At 51.2% G+C, this 24,527-nt stretch overlaps 1 protein-coding gene across 8 annotated transcripts in view; it reads right to left on the reverse strand.

Annotated features, from left to right (window-relative positions):
• ARHGEF18 (Rho/Rac guanine nucleotide exchange factor 18) overlaps positions 1-24,527 on the reverse strand; it is a 95,986-nt gene that overhangs the window by 54,734 nt on the left and 16,725 nt on the right. For 4 of the 8 annotated variants that reach the window (XM_047777286.1, XM_047777287.1, XM_047777284.1 and 1 more), the window contains 9 exons: positions 23,550-23,671; positions 14,822-15,081; positions 13,638-13,788; positions 12,848-12,965; positions 12,139-12,196; positions 11,751-11,795; positions 10,896-10,973; positions 9,610-9,712; positions 9,324-9,465 (listed from right to left, as the gene is read on the reverse strand). In XM_047777286.1, the coding sequence (XP_047633242.1) occupies positions 9,324-9,465; positions 9,610-9,712; positions 10,896-10,973; positions 11,751-11,795; positions 12,139-12,196; positions 12,848-12,965; positions 13,638-13,788; positions 14,822-15,081; positions 23,550-23,564 (970 nt within the window). In that variant the 5' untranslated portion in view covers positions 23,565-23,671. Of the gene's footprint in view, positions 1-1,527; positions 1,808-9,323; positions 9,466-9,609; positions 9,713-10,895; positions 10,974-11,750; positions 11,796-12,138; positions 12,197-12,847; positions 12,966-13,637; positions 13,789-14,821; positions 15,082-23,500; positions 23,672-24,527 lie in introns of those variants that run through there. The other 4 variants (XM_047777285.1, XM_047777289.1, XM_047777290.1 and 1 more) reach the window with 4 other exon arrangements.

A 24,527-nucleotide genomic window follows, 5' to 3' on the forward strand; every position in this document is an offset into this window, starting at 1 on the left:
ATCATATGATAACACATATATGGAAACTAAAAAAATGACACAAAGGAACTTATTTACAAAACAGACTCAGACACAGAAAACGAACTTGTGGTAATCAAAGGGGATAACAGGGGTCGGGGTCGGGCGGGGGAGGGGGGAGATAAACTGGGAGTTTGGGGATTAACAAACACACAGATAAACAACAAGGACATACTGCATAGCACAGGGAACGATTCTTAATATCCTGTAATAACTATAATAGAAAAGAATCTGAAAAAGAATATGTATGTATAACTGAATCACTTTGCTGTATACCTGAAACTAACACAACATTGTAAATCAACTATACTTCAATACAATAAAACTTAAAAAAAATACAGACCTGGGAGCATACCATATGTACAGAATATGTAGCATTCATTGAGCATTCACCATATGCCAGGCACTCTGCTATGCACCTTACACATGTGATCTTATCAAATCCCCAATCAATCCTTATTCCCAGTTTAAAGGTGGGGAGACTGAGGCTTGGAGGTGAAAACTGGGACCAGAACCCAGATCTGATCTGACACTCAAGCCTGAGCTCTTGACACGTCTCCATACAGCTCCAGAATTAATCATTCACCAGGATACCTGCAAAATCATCCTCAGATCGCCCTTGGCCATAGGGCTGTTCACCTGTCCTGAACTCTCTCTAGTCAACAAGAAGAGACCGGCCCTTCAACACTCCTGGCTGGAGTTCCACTCTCCTGGAAAGGAAGCAAGGGGTGGGGGAGCTGTTTTCTCCATTTCCGTGGTAAAACTTCACGAACGCTTTTTACCCCCATGGCCAGCCATCTCTTCTACCTCTTCGATCTCAAGCAACAAAGCACCAGGTAGAAAGGACAAGGGGAGGACGGCTACAGCAAACCATGAGAGGACCAAAGGCCGCTCAGAGCTGCCCGCAAGGAAAGCAGCACCGCACCATCTAAATTCCTCCCCAAGAGAGAAACTACACACACACACACACACACACACACACACACACACACACACACACTGCACCATCTAGATTCCTCCCCAAGAGAGAAACTACACCCCCCCCCCACATACACACACCCCCACACACTTTGTGTGGTTTTGTTACCACAACGATCAACTTCTCCATGGAAAGAGTTCTGCCCGGAGGCTTCAAGTACCCCAGCGCTGGAAATTGTTATGGTTATCACCACATCCCAAGTCCTGCCCCGGGCGCTCCCGAAACTGGAACCCACGTCCTTTCCTCCCTGAACAGGGCGGTTGCACTGCCCGAAAGCTGGAGCTCGGACGGGGCCGGTGGGCAACGTCTGCACTCTGCATTCGCCAAACAGAGCTATCTGCACTAAAAGGGCAGCCTGCACAGCAGGATCCGCCAGCCAGCTCCGAGGAGACCAAGGGGGCCTGGCCTGAGGCCGAGGCAGCCCCGGGGGTCTCTCGCCGGAGGCCGCTCCTGAGGCTAGACGGCGCCTCTCCTGGGCCCCAGCCATCTCTGGAGCTCCTTTCTCCTCAGGTCCGCCCCACCGCCCTCACCTGGGTCCCCCGTGGGCCGCTTACTGTCCGCAGCTCTCCGCTAGCGTCCCTGAGTCCGCTGCCGCCCGGCCTCCCGGGATCCACCGCCGCCCACAGCGCGGAGCCGGAAGCGGGAAGCCTCACGGAGGAATTGCGCACGTGCAGCCCCGCCTCCGAGGGTGGGTCAGAGGGTGTGAGCCCGGAAGGGGGCGGGGCCTTGAGGATCCGAGGGTCCGGGGAACCCCAGACTCCGAACCAGAGCTTTGCCGCAAGCCGTGGTCTTTGTCTGGGGCTTCGGCGGGACGAGGGGTCAGAGGGGGAGGGCGATCCTTGAGGGGCGGGTCAGTGGAGCATGCGCGCGCCTAGAGGAGATCCTGAGGGAAAATCAGTGGGGTTGAGGGGCGTTTTTGGGGAAGAGGTCAACGGGGCCCTGGGGTATCTGCGAGATTGGGGGGGGCGCTTATGGAGAGGTCCTAAGGAGAGGTCAGCGGGATTGGGAGGCGTTTTTTTGGGTCAAAGGGGGCCTGGGTGAATAGCGGGGCTGGAAGGGGCTTCCGGGGATAGGATGATGGGGCTGGGGGGCGGCTTGGGGAATTAGAGGTGCAGGAGGCAGGCGGGGGGATACAGCAGAAGCCTGGGGTCGGTAAGAGGCATGAGTCTGAGGCCGAAAAGTTTGAGAAGGGAAAGTACAAGAAATGGAAAGAACAGGTCTGTCACCTGCGAAAAAGGGGCAACATAGATTACAGGAAGTGTAGATTTACACATCTTGGAAAAAGGAGTCATACATTTATTTATCAAGTGTTCGCACACACCCCAACATAGGTACCACAGGTACCCCAAACGCACCAGACACCAGGCAGATGCCATTAGGTCCTCAAAACTCATTTTCAGGCACCCCAAAATAGGTCAGACACCCCACCCAAGTCTGTCAAATATCCCCAAACTCTTCAGAATCTGAAAAAACAACTGTCCCCAAAGCAGCAGACACCTACATCTAGGAGACATCACATAGCCCCAAACATACCAGAGACCCCACATGGAAACTTTCAGATATCCTTCAAAATCTACACCAGATACCCTCAACACAGATGCTATCAAATACCCCCAAACAGGCGTTCAGAGTGTGAAATACATGCTAGACACCTCTACACAGGTGTTTTTAGACACCTACAGACATGCTAGATGCCTCTCCCAAGTGCCAGCACCCCTCAGGCGCCACCAGACTGTCCAGTCCTGCGGCTTGTCTATTCCATCTCCCCCCTAGGTGGAAGGCATGGGCAGGGACCGGGAGAGGAGCCAGGCGTCTTTCCCTAAGGTCCGAGCTGATCAACCAAATCAAGATAGCCCCAAACCAAACTCACTTCAAAACAGAGTCAGCATGTTGGGAGCTCTCAGTCCAGAAATTGGGTGGCAGAGTCCCCCAGGTGACCTGCCTTCAGATAAGTGCAGTGATCATGATCAAGAGAGGGAGCGTGTCCAAGGAACTGGAGGGTCCAGAAGTGCAAGGACATACTTCATCAGACACCCCACCCCAGTGGAGGTCTGAAGCCCAGACACAAATACTTTCGAGGTCTCAGCAGATCCATAAATGTTCACTCTCTGAATTGCTGTGACTTTTGGACTTTATTCTGAAGGCAATGGGGAGCCATTGAAGATTTTAAGCAGGAAGAGTGGCAGGATCCTCATTTCTATAGCCACTTTGGTTAAACTCTGTAGGTGGGCACGGTTCTCCCCTAAATGTAGGGACCAATTTTTCCAAGTGTCTGTCAAGGAAAGAGAGGTATCTCTGGTCTTGCCTTTATCCATGCAACCATCCTGCTTTTCTTTAGTTCTTATCGTGGGCCAAGGACTCTGCTAAGAGCCAAAGAGTTTCCATCTATAGCAGCATTACTCAGTCTTGGTACTAATGAACAGTTGGAGCTGGATAATTCATCAGGGGCTTCTGTGCATTGGAAGTTATTCAACAGCAATCCCCGGCCTCTACCCTGGGGGTCAGGAGCACCCTCAGTCCTGACAACCAAAAATATCTCCGGCCATTGTCAAATGTTCCCTGGGGTGCCAAATGGCCCTTGGCTGGCAGCCATTGGCCTTTGAGACACTCAGAAGTTAAAGTCACCTTATGCAGGCTTCCTGGGGGAGGTGGCCCTGCGCTTTGTCTGGGAGGGTGAGTAAGGGTTAGGTGGTGGAGGAAATTCAGGAACAGCCTTGAATGAACAAGACTCAGGTGATGGGCACGGGGAAGCCATGAGACCTCAGGGTGACGGGGCCACAGATCCTGATGGCTGAGCATTGGGAGAGTGGGATGGAAGGGCAGGCAGAGTCAGACCACAGAGGGGCCTCAAAGATCAAGGGCAGGAACGGGGCTGTCTGGAATGGCATTCCAGCAGCAGGGCTGGTCTGTAGGAAAGCATCTCAGCTTTACCCTGGAAATGCACCTTCCATGATTACCTGGAGCATGACTCATTCCCTGTTCTGTTTAACTTAACTGTGGGGCCGTTTCCTTAAGGTAACTTGTGGCTTTGAAGACCTCTGATGGTAGGTAGGCTTGTGGCGAGTTACACCTGGGCAGTGCCTGCTCTCAGCCTTCTGGGAGTGGGACCCCGGCTGTTCTGGCCTCATATGCTTCCTTAGGTGTGGGGCTGTGGTCAAAGCCCAGGGTCAGGGTCTATGATTTAGATGCTGGCTTTGCCTCAATAACAACAAGGAATAGTAATGATGATGACAAGGTGTCACCATTGCCCCTGTGTACCAGGCACCATGCTGAATGCTAGCCCCATCATTTCTTTTATACAAACTCCAATCTTCCTTGATCTCAAAGCATTGTCCTGAAAGTCAAATGATGTCTCCAGGAGGTGGAACTGATCCCTCCCCCCCCGAAAGTAGGCTGGATTAAGTGACTCGCTTCCGAAGAATAGAATAGGGAACAGGAAAATTGGGAACCTGGTAGGCATTACCTTAACCAGGTGATACAAGTTAACCTGTCATGACAACAGCACTTACCCTCAGGAAGGTTCCCCAGACCTATAACCCCTTTCTAATTTTAAGAAAAATCAGACAAACCCAGATTAAAGGACAGCATACAAGATACCTTTCTCAAGACTGTCAAGGTCATGAACAATAAGAAGAGACAGAGAAATGCTCACGGACCAGAAAGACCAGGGAGACAGGGTGGTTGAAGATAGTGCGTAACGGAATTGGATCCTAAAACAGAGGGAGATCACTAATGGAAAACAAAAAACTTGGTGGAGTTCCCTGGTGGCTCAGTGGGTTGAGGACCTGGTGTTGTCACCACTGTGGCTTTGTTTAGTGCTGTGTGCAGGTTCAATCTGAGTAGTCTAGAATTTAGTTAATGGTACTGTACCAGTGTTGGTTCCAAAGTTGTGACAAATGTAGTGTGGTTATATAAGATATTAACATGAAAGGAATTTGGGTGAATGTTAGAAAGGGGTCCTCTGCTCTCTGCACTTTTCTATAAATCTGAAATGAAAAGTTTCAGGGAGCAAAGGGGTCTCCCCCACCAGTGGAGGGGTGGGGAGTCCTCAGATCATTGTACACTTGTAGGGTATAATGCCACAATGTAGCAAAAAAAAAAAAAAAAAATTCCAGTGCCAAGTTACAGATATTTTTGAAGTCTGATCCTTTGGTTTCCTATAATGTTCAAATTCCTAAGTAGGTGTTAGTTTCTCTAGAGTATTAGCAGTAGATTTTTCTTGAAACAAACAAAACATTGTTATCCCTCCTGCCTATTTTGCATCATACTCTCCACTTGGTTACTTGTTGGTTTATGCTAGCCACAGAAAGCAATCCCCAACAGTTTCATGCTTACACCAAAAATTAAATCTCATCCCTTAGTATCTGGTATTTTGCCCATAAGTCGACTGATAAGAGATTATCGGAAGCTAGTTATAGAATCTGAAAATAAACTCTGGTCTCTCCTTTGCTATTTTAAGGTTTTCATAGAAGCCAAGGACTCTGCCAAACATTTTTGCAAGTGGGACTGCTTAATAGTTCATGCAGGAACAATGCATTTTTGCCTGGTTTAAAATTACTGGTAGCTTATTTTAAAGTGAGAGAAAAACAACTGAGCACATGCTTGCTGTCTTTAGAACAGTTTGCAAACATTCAATACAAAAGTGTTTTCACAGACTCACAGACATAGAGAAAAGACTTGTGGTTGCAAGGAGTGGGATGGACTGGGTGTTTGGGGTTGGTAGATGCAAGCTATTACATTTAGAAGGGATGCGCAATGAAGTCCTGCTTTACAGCACAGGGAACTATATCCAGTCTCTGGGGCTAGAACATGTGTTCTATCTGTGTGCTGGGTCACTATGCTGTACAGCAGAAACTGACACAACACTATAAATCTATTATACTTTAATGAAAGTGTTTTTCATTTTCCTGTTATTTTAAAAATTATTACACAGAGCTATTATTGATGCCATCGTGGGGTGGGAAACTCTCAAAAATTGCCCCGAATATTGACATTAAGGACATTGAACAGCGAAGTGTCTTTGATAAATGAAACTTTTGCTTTTCATGTATCTGCAATTTGATTTTCTTTTAAAATAGAAAATTTTGCCTTTGGCACAACTACAAAAAGTTAAAAGCTTATTTTATTAAAAAAACCAGTGGTGTGATATGGCAGTGGATTGGTGATCAGGGCCTCAGGTTCTGAGTTCAAATATTGCTGTGTGACCATGAGCAAGAACTTAACTCCTCTGGGCCTCAGTTTCCTCATCTGTAGAAAGGGGGAGTACTAGTGCCTTACAGAGTTACTGTGAGGGTGTGGTTTTGTTTTGCTTTTTAGGGCCGCACCTGCGGCATGTGGAAGTTCCTGGTCTAGGGGTTGAATGGAAGCTGCAGCTGCCAGCCTATGCCACAGCTACGGCAAGGCAGATTGGAGCTGGGTCTGCAACCTACACAACAGCTCATGGCAACACCAGATCCTTAACCCACTGAGCAGGGCCAGGGATTGAACCCGCAACCTCATGGGTAGTCAGGTTGGTTACTCTGAGCCACAATGGGAACTCCCTTGTTATGGTTTTTTGGGCTGCATCCTCGGCATGTGGAATTTCCCTAATCAGGGATTGAACCTGCACCGTAGCAGCAACCAGAGCCCCTGCCGTGACAATGCACGATTCTTAACCTGCTGCACACAAAGGAACTCCCCCATTACTCTTATTATTTGTGCAAAGTCTTCTGTGATTGTCAAGTGACATTCAGAAAATCAGTCGCTGTCTATACCCTCGTCTTCAAGGTTAGATGTGTTTACTGATCTGCCAGCTACTATTAAGTCACCTCCTGGAGTCTTCCTTGCTGCTGGGAAACCTAGCTCAGGGGGTTAGCAAATTTTGGCTGTAAAGAGCTGTACGGTAAATAGTTTCGGCTTTGAGAGCATGCTGCAAAATACGCAGCTTTGCTGTGGCAGCATAGAGGCAGCCATTCATTTCTGTATTGCCCATGTATTCCAGATCTTTGACCTCACCCTTCCTTCTGCCAACCTCTCACTTGCCCTTTGAATTTGATACCCAGGTGGGCTGGATCCTAGGCTCTCCAGGCAGGTCCCTGTATCCAGCAGACCTCAGCCTCCAAAGAAGAAGAAGGAATTAGGAAGTCAGCAGAAACAGGAAGTCACCTGCTGTTTAAAAGAATGTTGAAGACTTTGCAAAGCCTGAGGTTGGAGACTGCTTGCCGGCGTGGCAGATAGTGTGGGTTGGAGATCTTCCAATGGAGAGAAAGCTCCAAACAGGCCAGCAGCTGCTAAGAGCCCCATTGCCAGCAACACGATGCTCCGGAAAGAGAGGGGAATGAGGAAGAAGGAAAATGCTCATGTGCGGGGCCAGGAAAGGAAGAAATGCAAAAGGTGTGGCTCAGGGCACGTGGAGGCACCTGCCCTGCAGGTGGAAGGAGGGCGCTCACCGCGCAGCCCACCCTGGGGCCAGGGTGGGCCAGTAGTCCATCTTCCTAGCCCGTTGGTGCTCAGCAGGGTGATCCTGGCCAGTCATCTGACCAGTCTAGAAACATTTTTGCTGTGGGATGGGTGTTAATAGCATCTGGTGGGTGGAGACCCGGGATGCTGCTCAAAATCTTCCTCAAAAATGCACGAAACAGCCCTCCCCCTCCCCCCAAGAATGACCAGACCTCAAATATTGATAGTGTCAAGGTCAAGGAACCCCACACTAGCCCAAATTTGCTGGCCACAGAGCTACTGCTGAATTTTCGCTGTAAACCACACATCTCTTTTCTAACAAGCAAGTCACTGCTGCCTCCGCTCCATGTCTTACCGAGTGGGGCTTATTTTCAAAAAAGGCCAAGTGCTAAATCTTAGAAAAGACCAACGTCATCTCCCTCTACGGCCTCTGGAACCCAGTACTCTTTCCTTTTTATTTATTTATTTATTTAGGCCGTGCCCGCAGCACTTGGAAGTTCCTGTGCCAGGGATTGAACCTGTGCCACAGCAGTGACCGAGGCGGCTGCAGTAACAATGCTGGATACTTAACCCGCTGTGCAACAAGAGAACTCTGCAGTATTCTTTCGTGAGCAGAAACCCTTGTCCCTCAGAGAGCCCTGGGAGGCAGGAAATTGCCTCTTAGGGGCTGAATTGTGCCCCCACCACCTCCAATTTGTATGTTCCAGTGACAGTCCCCCTCAATCCATCAGAAGGTGGTCTTGTTTGGAAATAGTGTCATTGCCAATGTCTGATGTATTTAGTTTGATGAAGTCATACGTCGTTAGGATCAGCCCAAATACAAGTTCTTAGAAAAAGGGGAGTTTGAGAGGTAGACATGCGCACAGGGACAAAACCACCTTAAAAGCTCAGTCCTGCAATCCACAAGCAGCTGGATTTCCAGAAGCCAGGAGGGAGTCCTGGAGTGGACCCTCCCTTCCCGCCTTCAGAGGGAGCCCAGTCCTGCGGACACCTTGATCCTGGACTTCACCGGAACTCGGAGACAATGCCTCTCTGCGTTTAAATCCAACCAGATGATGACACTTTGTTATGCAGCCCCAGCTAACTAATACACTCACTAGCCTGAGTTGGGGTTTTGCCAAAAGATTTTTTTTTTGGTCTTTTTGCCTTTTCTTGGGCTGCTCCCGCAGCATATGGAGGTTCCCAGGCTAGGGGTTGAATCGGAGCTGTAGCCACTGTCCTACGCCAGGGCCACAGCAACTGCGGGATCCGAGCCGCGTCTGCAACCTACATCACAGGTCACAGCAATGCCGAATCCTTAACCCACTGAGCAAGGCCGGGGATTGAACCCACAACCTCATGGTTCCTAGTCGGATTCGTTAACCACTGCACCACAACGGGAACTCTATTTTTTTTTTTTTTTTTAAGGGCCGTCCCCTTAGCATACGGAATTTCCCAGGCTAGGATTCAAATTGGAGCTGCAGCTGCCAACCTACACTGCAGCCATAGCAACACCAGATCCGAGCCACATGTGCTACCTACACCACAGCTCACGGTGATGCCAGATCCTTAACTCACTGAGTGGGGCCAGGGATTTAACCCACATTCTCATGGATACTAGTCAGGTTCATAACCTGCTGAGCCACAATGGGAACTCCTGCCAAAGGAGTTTTGCAATGACAGAAGCTGAGACTTAAAGGGAATGTTGGGGGCCCTAACCAACCATATGGTCTCTGCTCTTGGGATGGATCCCTAGTGACCTCCAGGGAGCCAGGGGCGGCCATCACTGAGAAAGGGTGAAATGGGACGAGGATGCAAAGATCAAAGGAGGCTATGAGAGTAATTTAGGGGACATAAAGGAGAGCAAGTAACTGCCATCCAGGAGGATGGGCTGGGCCACCAGACTTACCAGAGCTCAGAAAAGGTTTGCCACACAGGGGGCAGCTGGAGTGGCCAAAGACGGTTCCTCGAGCCAGCTGGTGCCCGTTGACACATTCCTTCCTCTCTCGAGCATCCTGACTCTTGTCCTTCAGAAGCACTGGGCTCTTGCCCTGTTTGGGACAGAGGGAGGCATGAGGATGCCCTGCGCATCCAGTTCCACCTCAAACCCAGGGCTCTGGGGCCAGGCGCACCCTAACAAGCTGAAGATGGCAGAGGGGGTCCCCCAACCCCACACCATGACCCGGCCCCCTGACCTTCTCCTTCTGCCTGGTGACACGACAGCGGAGAGAGCTCAGTCTGCGCTTCACCCTGGTGCCCCTGTCACTTCTCTCCGTCTTCCCCACGCTGTCCTCACTCCTAAGGGGAAGAAACTTGGGTGAGGAGGGCACAGCAGCTGGTCCTTCAGGTCGATCTTGGGACCCACCTGGAATCTGTCTCTCTGGGGTCCCCTAATCCTGTTTCAACTCCACTGTGGTCCCCAACTCTCTCCCTCCTCTCACTCACTTATTCACTCAACTAACATTTACAGAGGTTTGCAAAACTCCATGCATCTTGAGGACTGGGTTTGCAGAGATGAATATAACAGGGTCTCAAGCTTGAGGACCCTGGATGGGCCTTGTTCATCTCTGCCTCCTCCCTGTGATTCATGTCCCTTTCATACCTTTTTTTTCTCCCTGTCTTTTTAGGGCCGCACCCTCAGCATATGGAAGTTCCCAGGCTAGGGGTTGAATCGGAGCTGCAGCTGCCAGCCTACACCACAACCACAGCAATGCGGGATCTGAGTCGCTTCTACGACCCACACCACAGCTCACAGCAACACCGGATCCTCAATCCACTGAGTGAGGCCAGAGATGGAACCCGTGTCTTCAGGGATACCAATCAGGTTCTGAACTTGCTGAGCCACAATGGGAGCTCCCCTGCTTCATATCTGACCAGACTAAAATGCTTCCCATTCTTCCCATAGGATCTCTCTCAAACCCCGCTCCCTTCTTCCCACCCAACATTCCAGCCCCAGATCGCAGTCATGACCCTCCTGGATGGCCAGTGCAAACTCACTTAACAAATACATACTAAGTCATTGCCAACCAAATGCAGCCCCTGCAGAATCTGTTCCCTGGAGGAAGATTCCACACCTCCAGTCTGCACCCCAACCCTTACTGTGCTTCTTTGCTGCCCAGAGGGATCTCACCTCTGCTAACTCCTCTTTCCTCCCCTCCTCCTGGCCCCACCCTGACACCGGTCCCCAGAAGTCACCTATTTCTTCCTCATCTCTGCATATTGGCAAACTCCTACTCTCCCACCGGAACCCAGCTCGAGTGGTCACCTCCTCCAAAAAGTCTTTCTCTGCCCTCCCAGGGCATGTGAAGACCGCCTCCCACCTGCCGCCCTCATCATTCTCCTGGTGCTTTTAGCGAAAAGGATGGGGGCCCCAGCTCCTCCCTCCTCCCCCCTCCCCCCGGCTTAGGGTCGCGAACAGAGGACCAGGGGTGAAGGTTTGTGGGAATCCAGTGCCAACCCCACCCAAGCTCTGCATACTCACTCAGACAGGAACTCAAACCAGGTGAGGTTCGAATGGGTCCCTCTGGGGCTGACCGACAAGCGAGCCCTCTGCCGGGCCCTGCAGGATCAGAGGGGATGGACATCTGGGTTGGCAGCCCTTCCACCCTCCCTCTTCCCCCAGCTGCCCCTTCTCCTGCCCCTCTCCCTTTGGGCTCCCATGGATAGGTGTGCACCCTGAGCTGAGGCTCCCACCATCCCTCCATCTGTGGGCTTGTATACATGGTCAAAGTGATGGGTTTTCTTTTTTCTTTCTTCTTTTTTTTTTAATGGCTGCACCTGAGGCATATGGACGTTCCCAGGCTAGGAGCTGAATCGGAGCTGCAGCTGCTGGCCACAGCAGTGGCCAAGGCCAAACCAGATCCAAGCCACATCTGCAACCTATGCTGCAGCCTGGGGCAACACCTGATCCTTAACCCACTGAGCAAGGCCAGGGATCAAACCCGCATCCTCATGGACATACGTTAGGTTCTTAACCCGCTGAACCACAGCAGGAATTCTGGTGATGAGATTTCCAGCAGAGGGTGGTAACAGGTCTTAGTTGGACAAAATCAGCATGTCAGGAAGATTTTCAAACAGATGGCGGTATTCTGGGCAAGAGGCACCTTTTCCCGTTTGTACAAAGGTACCCTGTGGGCTGGTGGCGGCTTGCAGCTGTACTTTGTCCTTTTCCACATCTGTGCCTCCTCCCAGTTTACCTGTCACTGTTTTCCTCCCATTTCTACCTGTCTTCACAACTGTCCCCCATACCTGTCCACTCCTATACCTGTTCCCCGACACTCCCCCCACCTGCCCTTCCACACCTGTTCCATCATACTTAGTCCCCCTTCCCACTTACCCATGGTACTCTCGGAGTTCTTGAAGCACCTGCTGGACAATCAACCTGGGGTGGGGGATAAAAAGAGCCTATGGTTGCCCCTGATGACAGGTGTTCCCCAAGATGAGCTGTGATGGCCCAACCTCGTCCCGGGTCCTGATGCAACCCCTAACCCAGAGCCTCAATCCCTCACTCGATGTGGAGACCCTTTCTGAGGGCGCCCGGGTCCCTTGCTTGGGAGAAGGGTGCTGTGGGAGAGAAGATCAAGGTCATAGAGGAACTGGGAGGGACCGTGGCTGGCCCTGTCACTTAACTGCCAGCGAGGCTACACCCTGTACCCCTCTTCCCCAAGTCTCGAACCCTTGGCTGTCCACTGGGGTCCCTCTCCCATCAGTGGGCAGACACTCACACGTGATCCGGCTCCACGTGGTCTTTTTCCATGCACTCCAGCACTGGTGGAGCCAAGCCTGGAAGCAGCCCCATCCCAAGAGGCACAGGTATGAGGGGGGCTCTGGGGCAGGACCAGCTGAGCAATGCGCCCCCTGACCCCACCCCTGCAGAACTGGAGACTTTCTGGATGGGGCTTGCCACTCTTAGGGAGGAGAGGTGTAAGGAGGGCAGAGAGCCCAGGATGGAAGTGTCCCCCACATGTCACAAGTGCCTCTCATGCGCTAAGCACTTTACACAAACACACTCAGGGATCCCTCTAAGCCACCCTAAGGTAATACACTAATCATCCCATTCTTATAGAGAAAGCTGAGGAGGCTCAGAGACTGCCTGGAAAGTGGTAGATTCCTGGTTTGACCTGTGGGTCTGTCTGATACGAGAGGGAGGCAAGCTCTCTTCAGTTAGCAATTCAGAGACAAAGAAGGAGATAAAGAGACGGAGTCAGAGCGAGAAGAGAGAGCCCTAGGGGGTCATTGCGATGGTGTGTCCACCCTGGACTAAGGCACTAGGGGAGGGGGAGGGGCAGGGGCTGGAGGAGCCACGCCACCCCCCCCCCCCAGCATTCTTCCCAGTTCCTGATCAGGGGACCCTGAGCACCCACCACCAGTGCCATGGGGTTGGGGGGGGACCTCCAGGGGTTTGAATGAAGGAAATTCCCCAGGCTGGGCTACCTTGAACAGCTGGAGCGGGCACTTCCAAAGCGGGAAAGATTTCTAGGGAGTTGATCTCATCGAAGGACATGGGAACTGACCGTGATCTCACTCTTTTCTCAGGGCTGTCACATTCCTGCTGGGAATAAGCATCACACTAAGCTTGGAGACTGCCTGGGCTGCAGGCAGGCTCACCAGGTGGAGGGTGCCTGGCCTCCAGCTGCAGACAGAGGCTACCCCCATACCCCCAGCCACACAGATGGGTCTCCATAGCAGCTGAGGGCTAGAGCCATACCCTCCACAGCAGTCTGGCCAAGGCCCCCACCCCCCACCAGCTGTGGGCTAGAGCTCTGGCATTCTGAGCCACAAATTTCACCCATGGCCAGGAACTTTCCCCCCAAGTTATGGTCATGGCTAAGATGCCCCAGGTGCAGGCCATCGCCCCGAGCATGTATTCCCCAGCTTTGGGCTATAATCCCAGACCGGAGAGATGAACCCTCCCCTAGTTGCAAACTCCAGTCATAGATGGGACTTCCTTCCAGCTGCAAAGATGTGGAGACACCCCCCAGCCCCCAACCCCTGCTCTCCAGGCCATGGCTTGCACTGGGAGTCAAGGATCCCCTATTGTGGACTCCACCCTAGCAAAGGACCCTCAGGCCTGGGCTGGAGTCTCAGGACTCAGAGACTCCCCAGTCAAGGGCTACACCTGCCACAACAGGCTCTGGGTAAGGCAGTTCCTTCCCACTGGCTGAACCAACTCCTGTGCCCACAGGTGTGTTATCTTCTGGGCGTGGCTGTGAGCTGCACCCACCTTGCTCGGTTGCTCTATGGGGGTGCTGCCCCCAGGCAGACATGCTTGGGTCCAGGCCTGTAGGCCCTCTTCTGGCAAGTTCAGAGCCAGGCTGGCCAGTGTCCTGGGGAGACAGGACCCCTGGGTCTCAGCTGAGGCATCAAGGCTGAGCCTGGTGGAGGAAGGTAGGGAGTCAAGTCTCTGCCACCTGGTTGCCGCCCTGGCTCCAGCGTGCGAGGCATGGGGGACCTGGGAGAACCCAAGGGTGCTCTTTGCAGGGGCAGGCAGAGACAGGTGCAGATTTCCCAGTTCCAGAGGGATGGGTGAGGACGCTGGTTGTGGAATTGGCTACTGAAGCTTCATTTGCATCGCAGGCCCATATTTTACACAGACTGGATTTATATTTGGGGGGAACTATGAGGAGCAGAGGGAACTGGGGTGAGCAGCTAAAGCATCCTTCTCCCCTGTTTAGGGCTTGCCACTGTGGTGTGTGGGTGGCACTGAACACAGTTTGTTTTGTTTGGTTTTTGGAAGTTCCCAGGCCAGGGATGAACCCGCACCACAGCAGCACCAGATCCTTAACCTGCTGCACTGCAAGGGAACTCCATGCACCTGTTTGTTGTTGTTGTTTTTTTTTTTGGTCTTTTTTTGGTCGCACCTGCAGCATATGGGGGTCCAATTGGAGCTGCAGCTGCTGGCCTACACCCCAGCCATAGCAACGTCAGATCCGAGCCTCATCTGTGACCTATGCTGCAGCTCATGGCAACACTGGATCCTTAACCCACTGAGCGAGGCCAGGGATCGAAACTGAGACCTCATGGATACTAGTCGGGTACATTTCCACTGCGCCACAATGAGAACTTCATCACGAAACCGTGTTTTGATCACAACTGCATTGGTGGCTTTGTGCATGTGTGTATGAGAGACATGTTTCGGCTTCTCTGTTTGGGTTTGGGGGGTGGGGTTTGTGTACCCAGAGTGCGAGAGTGAGTGTACACATCTGGGTCCAGCTGTGCCTGCAGGGTTCCCTTAGCCATCAGTTTGGCTGTCTTCTGACAGTGCAGACACCTCTGGTGGCCCTTGAGCTAGGTGACACAGAGGCGGGGGGTGGGGGGAAGGCAGTGTGGCCTTGCCACCCTGGGGGTGTGTCCTGGAAGGCATCAATGGGGATGGGGGAGAGAAGGGGGGGTGGGGGTGGCACTGACCTCTGCCAGGTTTCAGAGCAGCTCCGTGACCTCTCCCAGCTGCGTCTCCGCTGCAGGCCCTGGGATCCAGCCGAGGAGGAGAAGGGTGAGTCTGTTCCAACTTCTTCGCTAGGGGTGCCGCTGCCCCCGGCTCCTCCAGGTTGGCTGGGTGAAGGGACCTCCAGGCCCAGGTCCTGGAGATACACGCTGCCCTGAAGGGCCCCCAGATCCAGGCTGAGGTCCTCTGCACTCTTGCCGAGCGGCCCTGGAATTCCATCCTCCTGGAGGGCAGTGGGGAGAAGGCACTGACCAGGCTGCCGAGGCCCCCTGACACCCAGCCCCTGCCCATCCTCCTCCCATCCCGTCCAACCTGAGCTCAGCGCCTATCTGGTGGCAGGCGGGGAAGACTGGGGGGTGGTCACCCAGCCCCACCCAGGCTAGGTCTAACCTAGGTCTTCAAGGTCTTATCCCCCCTTGAAAAGGGGCTGAAAATCTGGGCTCTCAGACCTGATTCTCCCTCCCTGGTTTTCGGTCTGATTATCTTAGGAAACTGGCAAATTAACCTCTGTCCTGTCAGCTCAGCCGGCTTTTTTTTTTTTTTTTTGGTCTTTTTGCCTCTTCTAGGGCCGCTTCCCGTGGCATATGGAGGTTCCCAGGCTAGGGGTCAAATCAGAGCTGTAGCCACCAGCCTACGCCACAGCCACAACAATGTGGGATCCAAGCCACATCTGCGACCCACACGACAGCTCATGGCAATGCTGGATCATTAACCCACTGAGCAAGGCCAGGGATCGAACCCGCAACCTCATGGTTCCTAGTCGGATTTGTTAACCACTGCGCCATGATGGGAACTCCAAGCTGGCTTGTTTTAAGCCTCATGGTAGATCACGTCTGTGAATGCAATTTGTAAAAGCACGGAGCTGAGCTCTCCTGGTAGAACTTCAGGTGCTGTCAGGGCTTCTAGTTTTTTCCCTGGGCTGCTTAGATGTGTCTCCTTATGCATCTCCTGGATCCTAAGTCTCCCTCCCAGGCTGGGACGAGGGTGAGGTAAGAGTGGCACTTGCCTGAGGCACAAAATTGAAAGTGGGGTGCCCCCCCAAATTCAGGAACCAAGAAAAACATACTTTAAGACTGACTTTTAAAAAAGCCTCAGAGTTCCCGTTGTGGCGCAGCAGAAATGAATCCAACTAGGAACCATTAGTTTGCGGGTTCGATCCCTGGCCTTGCTCAGTGGGTTAAGGATCTGGCATTGCCTAGCAGGTGCAGCTCTGAGTCAACCCTAGCCGGAGAAGTTCCATATGCTGCTAAAACAAACAGACAAAACCCCCCAAAACCCTCAATATAGTGCAAAGAGATCTACAATGAATAAATGATCAGAAGGTTAGGACCTGAGAGGATTGGATTCGGCACCTCGTTCACCTCCCTCTAATTCTGGCCCTGCTCAGTCCTAGTAGAGTATATACCCTGGAACCTCTGAGCTCCTAAATCCCCTGAATACCTTCCCTTCCCCCACAGCAGAAGCCTGAGCTCACCGCCGCCAGCACAGTACAAAGGGCACCAGGGTCGGCTGCCTCCTGCTTCTGGCCCCTCAAACCCTCATATTTCCACCCACGCATGAGGCAGCCACGTGCCAAGTGCTATCAGACAGAAAAGATACACAGAGGTGGACAATGATGTAACATCCAAACGCACCAACCCGTAGCTGAGCGGAACTACCAAGGCGTTATCCCTGAGCCCACTGAAGCTCCACTAGGGGGCGTTGTCACCCCACTTTCCAGATGAGGAGACTGAGGCGCCGGGAGGAGAAAGGACGATGCAGTCCTGGGCCACACAGTCGGTAAACTGCAGAGCTAGACTCAAACTCAATAAACTCAGATGTGTCTGGGTCCAAGCTCTATGTTCCTTCTTACTTTTTTTTCCTCCTATATTTCTTTCTTTCTTTTTGTCTTTTTTAGGCCACACCCATGGCTACATGAAGGTTCCCAGGCTAGGGGCTGATTCAGAGATGTAGCCACTAGCCAATGTCACAGCCACAGCAACGCCACATCCGAGCCGAGTCTGCAACCAAAACCACAGCTCATGGCAACACCAGATCCTTAACCCACTGAGTGATGCTAGGGATCAAACCTGCGTCCTCAGGGATGGTAGTCAGATTCGTTTTTGCTGAGCCACGATGGGAACTCCCTCCTCTATTTCTTTTTTCCTCTGCTTCCTTTGCCCTTCTCCTCTCTCTCCCTCCCAGTCATTCTATTTGTCTTCCCCACCCCCAATCCAGGGCACCTGTTTTTTCCTCTCTTTGGGGACCCTCCTCTTCCAGGCCACCCACAGACAGCCTGGTGAACTCCTACTCATCCTTCAAAACCCAGCTTGGCATGCCTTCCAGGCATCCTTCCTGACTCCTCCAGTCTAGATGAGATGTCCCTCCTTTGGGCTGTCAGGATCAGCAGGACAGGGTCAGTCCCTTTCCAGGACTTTTTAGCACTGTCTTCAGATGGTGACAGTATTCACACCTGCCTTGGAATGAGGGCAGGAGAGCTATGCAGGATCTAGCATTTTCTCTGATTGCCCCTGCTTGGAGCTCTTTATAGTTTTAACTCCTTCCTTCTTTTTATCATAGTAAAACATACATAATATAAAATTGACCATTTGAACCATTTTATGGGGCTGTGCCAATGGCACGTGAGAGTTACCGAGCCAGGGATTGAACCCACACCATAGCAGTGACCCAAACCACTGCAGTGACAATGCCAGATCCTTAATCCATTGTGCCACAAAGGAACTCCTTAACCATTTTTAAAGGTACAGTTCAGTGACATTAAGTACACTCGCATTGCTGTGCGGCCATCACCACCATTCATCTCCAGAACTTTTTTTTTTTTTTAATTTTCTGCCAAAGAAGTTCCAGACCTGTTAAACAGTAACTCCTGGTTCTCACTTCCTCAATCCCTGGTAACCTCGAATCTGCTGTGTCTTATTGAATTTGCCTATTCTAGGGACCTCCTACAAGTGGAACGGTGCAGTATTTGTCCTCTTGGAGTTCCCATTGTGGCTCGGCGGGTTAAGAACCTGACAAGTATCCATGAGGATTTGGGTTCAATCCCTGGTCTTGCTCAGTGGGCTAAGGATCCGGTGATGTGGTGGTTGCTGTGTAGCTTGCAGATGCAGCTTAGATCCCGAGTTGCTGTGGCTGTGGTTTAGGGCAGCAGCTGCAGCTCTGATTCGACCCTTAGACTGGGAACTTCCATATGCTATGGGTGTACCCCTAAAAAGAAAAAAAAATTGTCTTCTTGTGTCTAGTTTTTCACCTAGCATAACGTTTTCAAGTTCATCTGTGTCATGTGTCAGAATGTCCTTCCTTTTTTAAGGCTGGATAACAGTTCATTGTGTGGATGGGCCACATTGTATGGATAGAAACAAAACTACGTTTCATTTGTCTAGTCTTTTTTTTTCCCCTTTTTTCATGCCCCAAGGCATATGGAATTCCCTGGCCAGAGACCAGATCCGAGCCACAGTCCTGATCTATGCTGCAGGGGTGGCAATGCCAGGTCCTTTAACCTACCACGCCAGGCCACAGATTGAATCTGCATCCTGGTGCTGCAGAGAAGCTGCTGATCCCATTGTGCCACCGTGGGAACTCCCATCTAGCCAGTCTTTGATGGACATTTGGGTTCCTTCCACCTCTTGGCTCTTGTGGATAATGCTGCTATGAACATGGGTGTGCAAGTATCTGTTTGAGTCCCTGCTTTCACTTCTTTTGGGTAGATCTGCAGAAGCTGGGTTGCCAGACCATACAGTAATTTTCTGATTGACTTTTGGGACTCCCACCATACTATTTTACACAGCTTCCTATTTTATATTTTGGGGGGGGACACAGCCTTGTCATTTGGACATTCAAGGGCCAGGAATTGAACCTGCACCACAGCGATGACCCAGGCCGCTGCAGTAACAATGCCTTAACCTGCTGAGCTACCAGGGAACTCCCACGGCCTTCCTTCTTGAATCTCTCCTTTGTATCCACTAATCTTGTCTCTCTCCCACCTCCCTGGCTGCTCCTTCTCTGCCTGCTCCTTCCTCCCTGGGTCCTTCATACTCCAGGGTCCCTCTTCTTCAGCCTGTGTCCCCAAACGCCACACCTCTGGCCCTGGCTGGTCTGGGTCCCCCTGGCCGTTCTGTGACTTCAGCAGCGGTCTCCCCTTTATGGCTCTGATTCCCCTCCCTGGTGCCTGGACAACCTCTACCTACTCCTGTCTCCTCTGCCACAGCCCCAAAGATTTCCTTGTGTCTCTGGTTTTCATCCTCCTATATATATAAACACATTAGGACAGCCTCTTGGCCAGGATGGCGCCCCCCCAACCTCTGCCACCGCCTCACCCCCCCCCCCCCGCATCCCTCTCCTGCATCTGGCCTCCCTCTCAGGAGGCAGAAATGGGAGCCCGGCCAGAGCTGTGGGTGGAGGGGGTGGTGGGCAGCTACGGTACAGACTGTCCTAACCCCTGCAGCAGGTACAGCGAGGGGTGTGGAGAGGCAGGGGGCTTCGTCCTTTGCTTGAAAACCTTGTGTCTTTCTTCCAACATTTCCTGGGTGAGAAATGGGAGCTGTCCCAATGGGGGCGTTTCCAGGCATTTGACCAAACATTGTATGCCGGCCCCTACACCCCACAGAAGATGCAATAAATCCAGGCTTGGCTCCCTGGATCCTGGGGAACTTTGGGGGATGGGTCCCTTCCCCCTGCCCCGGCAGATCCAGAGGCAAGATGTCTCAGGAATCCCCACTCCAGAAGGGTTTACTGCATGCAGATTCAGATAGTCCATGGATCAACTGCTTTTAAAGAAATGTAAATAGTTATTTATCTCCCTATATTGGGGGAAAAAATAGCACACCCAAGCAACCTCAAGTCTCTTGTTTCTCTGGTTCCATTTCATCATGTATAAAAGGGAACTGGTTTCAAACAAAACTGCAAATAAGGAGTTCCAGTTGTGGTGCAGCAGAAACTAATCCAACTAGTATCTGTGAGGATGTGGTTCCATCCCTGGCCTTGCTCAGCAGATTAAGGATCAGGCGTTGCCGTGAGCTGTGGTATAGGTCGAAGATGCAGCTCATCCTGCGTTGCTGTGGCTGTGGCTGAGGCCAGCAGCTGCAGCTCTCATTGAACCTCTAGCCTGGGAACCTCCACATGCCACAGGAGTGGCCCTAAAAGCCAAAAAAAAAAAAAAAACCAACAACAAAAAAAACCCCAAAACCAAGTAAATAACAGGTGAAGATGGTTTTCGGGTTTTCAAATGCTTGAGTTTTTGAATGGCTCAAGTTGTCAAAAGCCCTTCTTCAATGTCTGCATTCCTGGTATGGCTTTTATGAGCTCAGTGTGACCTCAGTCAAGTTTCTAACACTCTTAAGACCTGGGTTTTCTCATCTCTTGTCTTTTTTTTTTTTTTTGCCATTTCTTGGGCCACTCCTGCGGCATATGGAGGTTCCCAGACTAGGGGTGGAACTGGAGCTGTAGCCACTGGCCTACACCAGAGCCACAGCAATGCGGGATCCGAGCCGCGTCTACAACCTACACCACAGCTCACGGCAACACCGGATCCTTAACCCACTGAGCAAGGGCAGGGATCGAACCCGCAACCTCATGGTTCCTAGTTGGATTTGTTAACCACTGCGCCATGATGGAAACTCCCGGTTTTCTCATCTCTTAAGTGGGTGTTTTCTTGGAGGATTGCTGTGCAGGTAAAATAAGATAATGTTTACACACTGCAAGGCCTCCATCAATGGAAACAGATATTATGGTTGTTTTTATTTTTTTTCTTTTTAGGATTGCACCTGTGGAATGTGGAGGTTCCTGGGCTAGGGGTCGAATCGGAGCTGCAGCTGCCTGCCTACACCACAGCCACAGAAACGTGGGATCCAAGCCGCGTCTGTGACCTACTGTGATCCAGCTCACGGTAATGCTGGATCCTTAACCCACTGAGCAAGGCCGGGGATTGAACCCACATCCTCATGGACACTAGTGGGGTTCTTAACCCACTGAGCCACAACAGGAACTCTGGTTGTTATTGTTTTTCCACTTTAGGAGTCAGTGCCATTCCTCGGAGAAAGTTGATGACCTGCCAGCTGAAGGCACACAGTCAATCCCCTGCTGTCCTGGGGCTAATTGGAGCAGACTGATGACTAAACCCAGGAGTTATAATCAAGTATGATCAAAAGTTCTAGAAAGTGAGCCAGAGAAATGAGTGGGGGCCGCTGACTTTGTCTGGAGGACAGATATTCTGGGTTGGAGTTTTACTTAGAAACTAATAGCATTTATTGTTATTATTTTTTAAAATTTAAATTAAAATTAAAAAAATTTTTTTTGGCTGTGCCTGTGGCATGGGGAAGTTCCTGGGGCCAGGGACTGAATCCAAGCCACAGCAGTGACCAGGCCAGATCCTTAACTGCTAGGCCACGGAGAACTCCCTTATTTTATTTTATTTTATCTTATTTTATCATATTTTATGTTTTGGAGTTCCCAGGCCAGGGGTCAGATCTGAGCTGCAGTTTCAACTTTCACTGCAGCTGCAGCAACACCGGATCTTTAACCCACTATCCTGGCCTGGGGATCAAACCTGCAACCCTGCGCTCCAGAGGTGCCATTAATCCTGTTGTGCCACTGTGGGAACTCCTAATTTTAATTTTTTTGTGTTTGAAAAATAAGGTTTATTCTAAGCTAGATCACATAGAAAAATCTTTTTTTTTTCTTTAAGTACAAACCCTGGGATAATCATTGGTATGAAAAATCTACTAAGGGGAACTTCGGAAAGATTAGACAATCTTTAGGCAACTTCCATAGTCAAAATAAAACCAACCCTGCCCCTTTTCCAACTACATAAATAGTCTACATGACATGCAAATGACTTCTTGACTGGCTATATAGGTTAGGTTGCATATATTTTAAAATAATCAACATCTTACCAGTGTATATATAAATTTCAGTAGAAAGTCCTACTAGGAGTTTCCTGGTGGCTCAGTGGGTAAAGTGGTAAAGTGAGTCACTGCCACTGCTGTGGTGCGGGTTTGATCCCTGGCCCAGGAACTTCTACATGCCTTGGGTAGGGCCAAAAAATAAATAAAGTCCTGGTGAAAAAAAAAAAAAAAAAAAGAAGGAAAGAAATCAGGGAGATCTTCCTGGAGGAGGTGACAGGGAAGCCCTGAAGAATGAGTAGCAGTTAAGTCGGCAGAGGCTCCCAGTGAGGGCATTCTGGGCTTGAAGAGAACAGGATGTTTGGAAGCCTATGGGCTTGAAAGCTCATGGTGCCTTTCCCAAACTGGCAAGATTTTCTTGTGGCTGGAGGGTGTGTGTGTGTGTGTGTGTGTGTGTGTGTGTGTGTGTGTGTGTGTGTGTGTGTGTGTAGGGTGGAATGGGGGAAGGATTTAATCTCTTAAGTTCCAAACAGTGATAATAGGGAGGGCAGGGGGCTCTGATCTGTATTCAGAAAGATTATGCAGGATGCAGAGCCCAGGGGGGTTTGGATGGGGGGGGGCAAGTCTTTGGGAATAGCAAGGACATCTGTGCAAATTATCTGGTGCCTCCACCAGGACGATGGAGAAGGGGGGAGAGATGCGGACAGATTTGACAGTTGTGCAGGTGGAGAGCTCACAGGGCTTGGGGAGGGAAGAGGCAAAGACATTGCCCTCTGCTGCCTCCAGCTCTGGTGACCAATCACATGAGGACAGGGACAGAAGTGGAGGCGCTTATTTGTTGGTGGTGGGGTAGAGGCTCCCTGCCTCCCCAGACACAAGGTTTCTTCTCCGCCATTCTTTCTGCCCAACTGCCGGCAGCCCACAGTTGCTATTCCAAGAGATCCAGAAGCCTAGAAGGATCCAGAGCTAAACTCCAGTCCCAGTACTATCTTTGTTTACCCTGTCTTCTCCGTGACACCTAGGCCCATTCTTTCCCTGCCTGGACCCCAGTGTGCTCTTCTATAAAATGCCAGGGGCAGATACACAGAACACCCTATATAGTTTAACTGATTTGGGACCCCTCCGCAGGGCTGTTCTAGCTCAGAGCTCCTGTGGGAGCTTTTCCTTCCCTTTTTATTCATCCATCCATCTACTCACCCATGCATCCGTCTACCCATTCTTCCCTCCTATCTCCTTTCCTTCTTTCCCTCCATTAAAAATTTTTTTTTGTCTTTTTGCCTTTTCTAGGGCTGCTCCCACGGCATATGGAGGTTCCCAGGCTAGGGGTCTAATCGGAGCTGTAGCCACCGGCCTACACCAGAGCCACAGCAACGCGGGATCCAAGCCGCGTCTGCGACCTACACCACAGCTCACGGCAACGCCGGATCCTTAACCCAATGAGTGAGGCCAGGGATCAAACCCGCAACCTCATGGTTCCTAGTGGGATTTGTTAACCACTGTGCTACCATGGGAACTCCCCCTCCATTCTTTTTACATCATCTATCCATCCATCCATCCATCCATCCCTTCCTTCCTTCCATCCCCATCCATCCCTTCTGTCAATCCTCCCTTCGTTCCTTTCTTCTCTCCATTCATCAACCCACCGCTCTATGCATCCCACCTTTCCTCTTCCTGTTCCAGAAAGGATTCATTTCCTTATCTGTAGAATGGGAAAATAACTGCTTGGCCATGTTTTAATGAGAGCTCCCTGAACTAATGCACACAAAATGCCTTCTAAAATGCAGGTGCCAAACAAAGGGTACTTGCTGCCACTGACGGCATCAGCTCCTGCTCGTCTCAGCAGTCAGACACCTGCCTGCTCATCCCCCATGGCAGAGAAGTCTGGGCACTCTGGCCTCCAGCGTCCACTGCTGCTCTTGTTGGCGGAGTCTGCAGCTCCAGAGTCAAAGGGCTGAGCACATGACTTGGACTCAGATCCTGTGAGGAAAGGAGAGACAATGTCAGGGCTAAGCTGGGAGGCCTGAGGAGTCAGGGTCTGGGTTCTGCATCTGGGCCTCAGTTTTCTCATCTACAAAGTGGGGTGGTGGGGGAGGGTGGGCTCAATGATCTTGAAGCTAACACTCACACACACCACCACTTCCCACCACTCATCCTGAGCCTGGAGCAGACATTTCTGTTCAGTCACAGGGCTTTTTCCTGCTGAGTCATCATCCCCACGGAATTCTTCCCAGTGCACCTTATTTATTTATGTCTTTTCTAGGGCCACACCCGTGGCATATGGAGGTTCCCAGGCTAGGGGTTGAATTGGAGCTGTAGCCGCTGGCCTACGCCACAGCAATGCCAGATCCGAGCCACATCTGTGACCTACACCACAGCTCATGGCAACGCCAGATCCTTAACCCACTGAGCGAGGCCAGGGATTGAACCGGCAACCTCATGGTTCCTAGTCGGATTCGTTAACCACTGAGCCACGACAGGAACTCCCCCAGAGCACCATTTTTGTAAGCCATCCTCCAGCTGATCTAAGTTGGCTCATGATACAGAATCGATTTGTTTTGCCTGCTCTGGCAATAAGCCCTCATTTGATAGAATGGCTCCCTAAGACCAAATGCAAGTACCCAGCACCCACATTTTGGAGGATCTCTAATGGTGGAACTTCAGGCTGCCTCTGTCCCTATGTTGTACTTTGAGTTCTGGGGACTGCTGGGTGGCTCGGTAGAGAGGAGAAAACAAGGGCTTTGGGGTCAACCAGACTGTGTCCTTGCCTGGACCTGCCACTAATGGCTGCACGCCCTTGCAGAAGGCGCCTCTCCCAGCCTGTTTTCTCACCAGG

This window comes from Phacochoerus africanus, chromosome 4 (assembly GCF_016906955.1).
Source record: "Phacochoerus africanus isolate WHEZ1 chromosome 4, ROS_Pafr_v1, whole genome shotgun sequence".
Classification (NCBI taxonomy): domain Eukaryota; kingdom Metazoa; phylum Chordata; class Mammalia; order Artiodactyla; family Suidae; genus Phacochoerus; species Phacochoerus africanus.